Raw genomic sequence first — 9,736 nt, 5'->3', positions numbered from 1 at the left:
ATCCGGATTGAGAACCATTGCTTGGGAGCTTCCACAGGTTTGTTCATCCCTTGTGGGACTTGTGGGACCTGTGGGCTCATTCTCTTTCTTTCTCCTTTTCCCAAATGCTTATTGTACCACATGGAGTCATTGAATAAAACCTAGAAAATATAGAGACTCATATTTGAAGGTTGATTATAATTATTTCACAGAAATAGGAGTGTAGCTTTCTAGACTTTTTTCCATGTAGAGACACATAAATAAGCCTATAATGTTTTAAAAAATCAAAATGGCACATACTGTTCTCTTTGCCATTTTTTTTTATATACCAGTAAATTCAAATCAACGTCATTTCCAAGGCTTTACTAGCATTCCATTGTTTGGCCGCACCTCACTTTGTCTTTAATAACAACAAAAGTTTTCTTATTATCTTCATATCCACTTCCTTTCAAGCAAAGTGACACTCAAAATCCTAGAATCTAGTAAAAAAGAACAGTTTTATTTTGTTTCTCTTGGCTTCTGAGTCAACTCCAATTTACCTGAGAGAATTACAATTAATCAAACAGTAAACCATGCAAGAGTCTTTTTTGGGGGGAAATTTGGAAACTATTATTAACACTTAAGCCATAATAATCTTAAAGAAAGAAACTCTGGACTCTACGACCACGAACGTTTCATGATGTCTTCAGTTGTTTGAGGTCTTTTCTTTTATTGTGAAAGCCTAGCCAACTCCCTGGGTAGGCTCATTGAGTGAATCTATAAAATAATGCTAAAAATAGTGACAACTAATATTTGATAGCACTTTAGAGTGGCTAATTCTAACATAAAAAGAACTAATTGCTATTTATTATGTACCCTTATTGAGTATCAATGTGCAAGGTACTGAACTCGGCACTTAATATAGCCCTCTACTTGATACTGCATAAAGTCAACCAGTGCCATTCCTATCCCCATTTTACAGATGAGACATCTAAGTCTCTTTCAATGAATTGCTCAAGTTCACCCATTAAAACATGGATTGTGCCATGGTTGTACTCAGCGTTGTATCTTAGAGCCTAGCTCTGTGCTTTGCACTGTGCCTAACAGAGAGTAGGCACTCCATGCATAGTTGGTGGATCAAGAAATATTTAAATCACATACTGTTTCCTTAACTCATGCTTCCTCTGGCTGATGCAGAAATGCTCTCCCCAGAGGAGATTAACTTCCTGGACTTTCATTCTTTGCCAGTGATCACTCAAATAGTAATGAGTTGCTGGGTCAGAGAAATGTGCCCGAGTTCTTTTCTCTAGGGTAATTGTCCTCGAAATGTGGTCCCTGGCCCAACAGCAATGGTGTCACTCATAAGCTTGCCTAGAAGTGCAAACTCATGGACCCCACTCTAGACTGCTGAAACAGAATTTCTGGACAGGAGTCTCAGAAAACTTTTTTCCTTTCTTTATTTCATTGCTTTTAGAGAGAGTGGAAGGGGGAGAAAGAAACATCAATACAAGAGAGACACACTGGTTGGTTGCCTCCTGGAGGTGCCCTGACTAGGAATCGCATGAACCTGGATGGGGGATTGAACCTGCAACCTAGATATGTGCCTTGACTGGGAATTGAACCAACAACTGTCTGGCTACAGGATGATGCTCCAACCAACTCAGCCACACTGGGCAGGGCCAGAAAACCATTTTAAATAGCTTTCCAGATGATTCCAATGAACATTAAAGATGAACATTTTGAGAACCAAGGGGAATAAAAGGGTATCTTCTTGTTCTGAGACTCACAATAATAATTTAGAGTGGACCCATGATTTTCAGCCTTTTCCATCTCATGGCACATGTAAACTAATTATTAAAATTTGTGGGACACCAATAATGTATTTTTTTGCTGATCTGAGAAAAAAGTAGGTATAATTTTGATTCATTCATACTCGAATGTTGTGATGGCTGTCGTCATTTTTTCTATTTGACAATCTAAGGGAAAAGAGGTCAGTGCCCCTGACTAAATAGTCAGGTATTGCATGTTTTAAAAATTCTCACAGCACACCAGTGTGCCTGACATGGCGCACCAGTTGGAAACAGCTGGCTCGGACAATTGGGAGAATGGAGGAGCTATTTACACAGATTGGGAAGACAGCAGGGGAAAATTTGGATGGAGACCACAGATTTGGGTTTGGTATGTTAAATTTGAAGAACCAGTGGGATACACAGATGAAGATACCTGGAGGCACCTGGAGCCTCCAGGTTGAAAGCTCAGGAGGAAGGGCTGAGTTAGAGATGCAGATTCAGGACTGGTAGCTGAAGACATGAATAAGACTGCCCAGGGCCGTGCGGGGATGAAAGAGGCAGGTCATGGACGTGGCCTAGGTAATAGCATTATTGAGGAGGGCTGGGGAGAGGCGCTCAGAGAAAGGAGAATCTGAGAATAGCCCTGTTTTTCTATAAGTGACTTTCACTGGAATGTTGGTGTCATCTTCCCCTCTGGATTGTAAACTCTTTCAAGTCAGGGACTGTGTAAACTTGGATAGGTCCCTCGAACAAAAGCACATTGCTTCACACCCTGAATAATCAGTGACTTCCTGCCAAGATTCTGCTTTGCAGAAAATCCAATGTGATCAAAGCTACCAGCAAGATGTCTTCCCAAAAACACTTATATAATTTCCCCATGGACAGTGTGGCAGATTAAAAATAAGTGAATAAATAAAGGAGATCAAGTGTAATCCACTGATATCCATGCTAATCACATTAATCAGAGTGAATTAATTATATCTGAAAACAGATGCAAAGTTAAATTCCTTAAAAAATCAATTCATTAAACTCACATTGGAATGCACAGCCAACAACCCCCATGTTTGGGTACTATCGGCACAATTTGTGGCAACTTCTGATTTGCTAAAGAAACTGCCTAAAACACTTTAAAACGCAATTACAATTACTGTCTGGCATTTGATGGAAAGAAATCTCGTCAGCATTGTCCCTTGTGTGTCAACTGTCACAATTTTCTAAAAATTTTGAGGCAAAAAATAGGCAGGCTCTACTATTTGCTAGCCTCGATTAGGGTTAATTCAATGTGTGTCTGCAAATAATAGTGTTTAATGTAATCTCTCTAATTACAGATAAAACGCATTTTCAGTCATGCTCATCACTGACGGTATTTTTGGATAAGTTAAACTGACAGCTGCTTTCTAAAGGAAAGGAAAAAAACAAACCTTCCTTGGGGTTGTGATGACTTTCACTCTTTTTCTCTGTCTTTTTTTTCCATTGAAGTTCAGAAAAATATGAAACAGTATAGGAAATGGAGAAGCCAAAGAACTTATATGTATGGTCCAAAGGCATGAACTAAGTGGGGGAAATGCTAGAGAGTGGGGGTTGTGCAGGGAAGAGGGGAATGAAGAGGAGAAAAATTGGGACAACTGTAATAGCATAATCAATAAAATATACTTAAAAACAAAAAAAAAGAAAAGAAAGAAAAACACGAAACTAGATAGATACCAACTTTGGAAACCATGACATAGTCTATCTCGTGGGAATTTGATATGTTTTCCATCTCTCACTTCCATCAATGAATATCTAACTTGAATTCACTCAGCAAGCATTTTCTAAGGGTTTCAGGGAACCAGGCATTGTGCTGGACACTAAAGAGATCAAGAAGGAATGATTCTACCCAAACTGTCCTCTATAATTGCTCCCATGAACCACATCAAGCTTCCTACTCCAGTGGATATGATAGTCACAATGCCACTATAATCACAGCTCCTTCAGATGGAAACTATTCACGTTACTGTATTTTCTGAAGGGTCAATGCATGTTCTTCCTTAGCCACAGCTGACTGGGCCAGAGATGACCCAAGGGCACCTAGTCCACAGATTGCTCAGGCATCTAATCTGGCATGGCATGAATGGTTGAGCTAGACTTATTACATTTTCTCTCTCAGGAATAGGAATTGGAAAATACTGAATAAGGTGGTTAGTGGTGAAAGTGAAATTAGAAGGTGACAAGAGAAACCACAAGATAGAAAGAATTACGACCATGTGGGGGCAGGCTGCATCCGGTCTAGGAGGTTATGAAGAAGCAGAAACATACAGGACCTAGAGCAAAGTTGAATGAATCGAGGAATTAATAAATGAATAAATAATTGTGACTTAAGATGTCTTGGAGTTTTTGGTAGCCTCAAAACATGATTCATACTGAGTCACTATCCTTAATACTCCTGACACCTTTTTTTAAACCTGTGCTGCAGATGGGCCATTTTTCTTGCATCTTGTGTGTCTTAGCTGGAATATAGTTCAGCTTTGAGTCATGGAAAAACTCAAAATAACGGTTTAAACAAGGAGTTCTTTCTTTCTCATGAATCGTTTAATATAAGCAGCCTAGGACTGACAGGATGGCTCTTCTCCACAAAGCTCTCAGAGCACTAGATTCCTTCCGATTTATTTTTCTACAGTCCTGAAGAGGTGTCCTTATCTCCATGGTCTAAGGTAGCATTCATGTTCCAAATAGAAGGTGGAGAGAGGGATGAACGAGAAGTGAATGACACCAGCTGTTGCTTAACATAGGTTTATAGAACCCGGGAAGCCTTAAATGTGATTTTGGTGTGGAAATTAAGAAAAAGATTGAAGCTGTATTCCCCAAAATAGGGATGACACCAGAAAGAAGTACAGCAAGGCAGTTCCTTAACAGAGCTAAGCAAACAGAAGTGGCACCCTAAAGCAAGGGCTAATGTAAAAACGGGCAGAATTTGTAGATATCTTGAGGAGGTCTTTGGGCCTCCCTCTCTTTGGAATAGGAAGTTCAAAACAGTGCCTTCTAGATCCTAAAGAACAGAAGCCACAGCTAATGTGGGTTAAAATACAAATCAGACACATTCTAGGACCAGCCCTATACACAAGCCATCGGAGAACATCACCTATCATGTGACTACTCCTGCTTCTTTTCCAAGTTGAAATTTCCACCCATAGAGACACTTTCTGGGGCCAGACAATAATAATGTTGTCTTTAGAAGGTTGTTGTCAGATGCCATCTGGAAGGAGAGAGAGGCATATAGGACATAGTACCCAGATGACACTTTCACTCATGTCCCATTGACCAGAACAGACTGCCAAGGCTACCCCTAGCTGCATGGAAGCCTGAGACGTGTTTATCCTGAGTGGCCTTGTGCCTGGCTAAACATTCTATTTCTATATAAAAAGGCTTGGCAGCTTCTCATAAGTTAAACCTACCCAGCGATTCCACGCCTACATATTTACTCTAGAGAAAGGAAACATGTTCGTGCAAAAGACCTGTAAGTGTCTCAGTTTTGCAAGATGAAGAGTTCTGAAGACTGGTTAAACAACGTGAACATATTTGACATCACTGAACCACACATGTAAAAATGGTTAAGATGGTAAGTGTTACGTGCATTTTACCACAAATTTTAAAGAAGTCAACATTTAGCTTCTCATGTTAAAATATTATTTTGGTGTATTTAACGTATGACAATTCAACTGCAGGCAAGTGCCCCCTTATTTAGTGACTTCCTGTCTCCCTCCCCACTCAAACCAGACCCGAGTGCCCCCAAAGAAGGAACTTAATCCTTTCTCCCCCACCCACTCCGCTTTATTTTTTGGCCAAGCCCCTGTGTTTAAATTCATATGCAAGATGATCTCTCATTATTTCTCTTTTTTTTCTTACTAATCATATTTTATTGCTGAGGAAACGAAAGTACCGTTAAGAAGCAGGAAGAAGGGCTTAGCTTTTAGACCACACGTGGCTCTTAGATGTCACAGAAAATACTTTATGCACAAACTGATGAAGTAAATCTCAAGAGCTCCGCATTTCTTTTTTGAACCATTGACACACACACAAAAATGCGTTTGCACCAACTCAATACAGGGTGTTTGGGGTAGAGTTGAATAAAGGTTGCACTGACCTTGCCCACAGAGAGGGGCGTCTAGCAATGTAGTTGTAATGGCTTCCACAAAAAAGCAGAGCACTGAGCCATCGCTGAGAACTCTAACCTTGATTCTTATAAATTATGGTTCACAAACAATTGATATCCCATCATCTTGATGCAGAGCTCAATCCTGCATACCCCTAAAGAATATACTTGGACAACGAATTGTTAGGTCCATTAAGTTACATGCAGTTGAAAGAAAAGCAGCTTCATACACTGTGCATTTGTGTCTTCTAAAAGCACCCAGCAGTGCTCCGCAAGCAGGAAGTAGTCAATGAGTGGTTATTGAATTTAGAATGTCCTTCTTCCCAATCAGTGAGGTTTCATATATTTCCAATTGGAATGCCTATTAATTTTTCAGCATTAGTAAGCTTTTGAAAAAATCCATTTGGGGATGTGTTTAAGAGTTCGCAGCAAATATGATTAAATAAACAATTACGAAAACACTGTTAAATGAAGCATGCTTATTCAACACACCAGCAGCCATTGATAAAATGTAATTTAATTTAATCATTTAAATGTACATTGTTAATATACAAGAGCATTTCTTTCAAATCACAGGTTAACACATACTAAAGAGCAATGCCGTTTGAGGAGCAGAGAAACTCTGGAAAACTCTGCTGTCTGAAATAAAAGCAAGGCACTCTCCATTAACAGCTGGTGGATTCCTGATTTCTGCCCACAGAAGGCAAGTTCTCGCTGAGAGAGACCTCCCACAAGGGAAGAATCACCTGCTTTAATTCTTGCTGTCCTCTTCTGCGCTAGTTTGGTCATCCACTGTATAAACGTGTGTGTCCATATTAAGACAAAGAAAGAGAGTTGGACTGATAGATGACTTGGGAGGCTCTCATAGTTGTAACAACTAGGGAAGACAGAAGAGCACTGGCTATCATCTTTATGTTCAGCACTCGTGTCTGGACCAATAACTAAAACCCTTCTTTATTTCTTCCAGCCAATCAACATCGTGGTTACAAAGTCTTTTCCTTAAATCTGATGGGTGTAAAAATAAAAAGTAACAGCATTTCTCTGGGGCTCTGTTTTTGTTGTTGTTGTTTTCAGACATGACAAAAAAAAGAAAAGAAAAAACAAGGACTGACTTTCTAATACTAATGGTGCACGAAAGGATTATGTATGCACAGTACTTCTAATATATTCAAATTCAGCTTGAATTTGGTCTGAAGCAATTGATACCTTACATGAAATGTTAGCTTTCCTGGTATTTAAAAATGTTTATTATGTTCACATAGAAGCTGAAAAAATTAATGCAAAAGTACTACTTTACTCATGGTTATCATCAGGTAAAATGTAAGCTTTACTGGTTATTTTTAAAAGCCTGTTTTCCTATAGATGCAGTAAGTCGAGTAAGAAGATGATGAAAAGGAGATTTAGGCCCTAGTCTTGATTCTGGTACTAGTTGTTTGACCTTGGGGAACTCTTAACCCTTTGATGGGCCCTGGGTTTTCTCCTCTATGAATTTCAGGGTGGGGGTGGACTAGTTGACAAATCAGGCCCTTTCCAAGTCTGACTTCCTAGAGACTAACATGCCAGATCCTATCGTCTTGATATAAAAATAATAATCTTTCATAAAAGCTCACACAAACATAATATATGATCAAATATCAGAATGACTCTTGGAAAAAACAGGGTTTGCTATCTGGGTTACTTTTTGCAGTGATTAGGTAATTCATTTGGCATTTGTTTGATTGATAATTTAATGACAGTATAAACAGCATAGTTTTGTTATTTTCCCTTTAAAAAGACTAAAGCAAAAATGATTTAAACCTAACAGAAACTATTGTGACATCAGTTTGACATTCAAAGTTTGTGGTTTAGCAAAAATGGCCAAAGATATTTTGACTTGATACAGAATATATAATATAAAGACTTTTAGGCCTAAAAATCTTCAAACATTATTTGAATTTAGCAAAACATAAGCAAAATTTTAATATCAAAGTGCTAAACAGTACTGCCTTAAAAGTCACTGCAAATGAATCATAAAATAACTGCATGGGAAGTAACATTTATTGTACAAATGGTTAATAAAAAGACACATTATAAATATATATGTAACCTGCTATATTTATATATTTTTGCTTATTTAATTTCTAATTGGCGTATCCAAGCCACTGTGAACACCCAATTTCAGTACTCTGTAACTCAGCTTCCAGGAGCTGGTGGTCTTGCAATAAATACAGGCAAAGCTATTACAATATAACGTGCATACAAATGTTTATACAAATAAGGACACTATGCAACAAATTATCTCATAGTAATATGGCATTAACAGTATAAACATACAAAAGGGAGTACGAACACGGAATGTTGAAACGCAGCCCACTAATCCTTTCTAGTACTCACATTCATACTATTTTTTAAAAAATAAGACTTGCTTGCTCTCCAAAATTGTCTCTTTCACCGATAACAAAAATTAAATTATATATATTTAAAAAACCTTATTACCCCTGGTGTTTACCCTGTGTGATCCAGTTCCTATTTATTTGCATGTTCTTATCTAGGGGTCAGTCACTTGAGACTCACTAAATGCTCCTGGGCTTCTGAATGGAAGTGTCGGTCAGTTGCTATAACTGAAGCAAGTTTAGGGAACTCTGGATAGAACACAACCAAAGCAGTTCCATCTCATAAACTGAGCCCCCTTCAGGACAGCTGGACAGTCAGGGCAGGGATCTGGATCCACTAAGAATGGCCTGAAATCTTGGATGGCCCATACCTCAGAAGGGTTCTCTGGGGCAGGTGCACAAAGCCTTTGCTAGGAAATTAGCATCTGTCATTTGTTAACTTGACTGCCTCCTTTTTACTTCCATATAAAATAAAGGAGAGTTCATAAACAAGACTTAGTAAGACAGCACTTTAAAAATTGCACTTGTATATGGAAGCAAACAGCCATTATCATTTTGCTATGTCTCATTTATAGGTTATCCTCCGTCTTTCACCGTTTGTTGAAATAAAGGAAGAAAGCAATTAAGAACGGGGAATTTGTGCCTTGTTCGTGCCACCTATGTACCCTTGATACAGGAAGTGTGTTCTAAAGCGATCCTCTCAAGACAGGTTCTACCCTGGCGAACAACCCTCGGCTGTTCTTGTTTTTAAATACAAAGCAACTATAATGGTATTCCCCAGAAACAGTTTTAAAACCGTTATATTATCCTTTTCTCCCCCCCTGCTGGGATAGCATCGTCCAAAAGTGCTTTGTTAGCAATTTCTTAGAAAACCCTCATGAACTATAACCCCCTCCCGCCCCAACCCCAAAGCCTAAATATAAAACACAACTCCAACACAATACTCTGCAAGTTTTCTGGCTTTAGGTTGTAAAGAAAAGTGCCAGAAACATACAAACAAAAAAAAAGTCTTTCTTTTTGTCAGGAGCTGCTTTTTGTCTTAAGGACGGACAGGCATGGGAGGCGTCCAGACCCATCCCTCTGCCGCTGAGCAAGCAGGTGCTAGCAGACGAGGCGGCTCCCTGCTCAGGCTGCCCCCGCTCAGAAAGGCAGGGTGTCCAGGAAGAGCCTGTCGATGATGGAAGGTGGAGACACCAGGTCTTCCAGCTTCAGGTAGAAGATGCGCTGGAGGCCCAGGGTGCAGATCTTCCGCAGTTCTTCCAGGGCACCCCGGACCTTGGGCTCGGTGGGCTCCAAAGCCTGTCCCTTGCTCTGGTGATCTTTTAAGCTGCTTGTGATCTTGTTGCATAGCTCCTCCACTCTCTTTGGTTCTTTTAACCCATGTCGTTCTGCAGAGGCACAGAGAAGGTCAAGTTTAGGAGGCAGTTACATCTTAAGAAACTTTGAATCCCTCATTCGAGGCCTGTCTTCTATTCTTCCAGTTGGAA

At 39.5% G+C, this 9,736-nt stretch overlaps 1 protein-coding gene across 4 annotated transcripts in view; it reads right to left on the bottom strand.

Annotated features, from left to right (window-relative positions):
• Positions 1-6,376: 6,376 nt before the first annotated feature.
• NR4A3 (nuclear receptor subfamily 4 group A member 3) overlaps positions 6,377-9,736 on the bottom strand; it is a 36,191-nt gene continuing 32,831 nt past the window's right edge. For 3 of the 4 annotated variants that reach the window (XR_004902269.1, XR_004902270.1, XR_004902271.1), the window contains exon 8: positions 9,515-9,637. Coding sequence is in view for 1 of the 4 variants with exons in the window: in XM_028517782.2 (XP_028373583.1) it covers positions 9,390-9,637 (248 nt within the window). In the remaining 3 variants the exon portion in view is untranslated. Of the gene's footprint in view, positions 9,638-9,736 lie in introns of all 4 variants that reach the window. The other variant, XM_028517782.2, reaches the window with a different exon arrangement.

The sequence above is a fragment of the Phyllostomus discolor genome, chromosome 3, assembly GCF_004126475.2.
Source record: "Phyllostomus discolor isolate MPI-MPIP mPhyDis1 chromosome 3, mPhyDis1.pri.v3, whole genome shotgun sequence".
Lineage (NCBI taxonomy): Eukaryota > Metazoa > Chordata > Mammalia > Chiroptera > Phyllostomidae > Phyllostomus > Phyllostomus discolor.
This window is presented reverse-complemented; position numbering and strand designations above follow the sequence as displayed.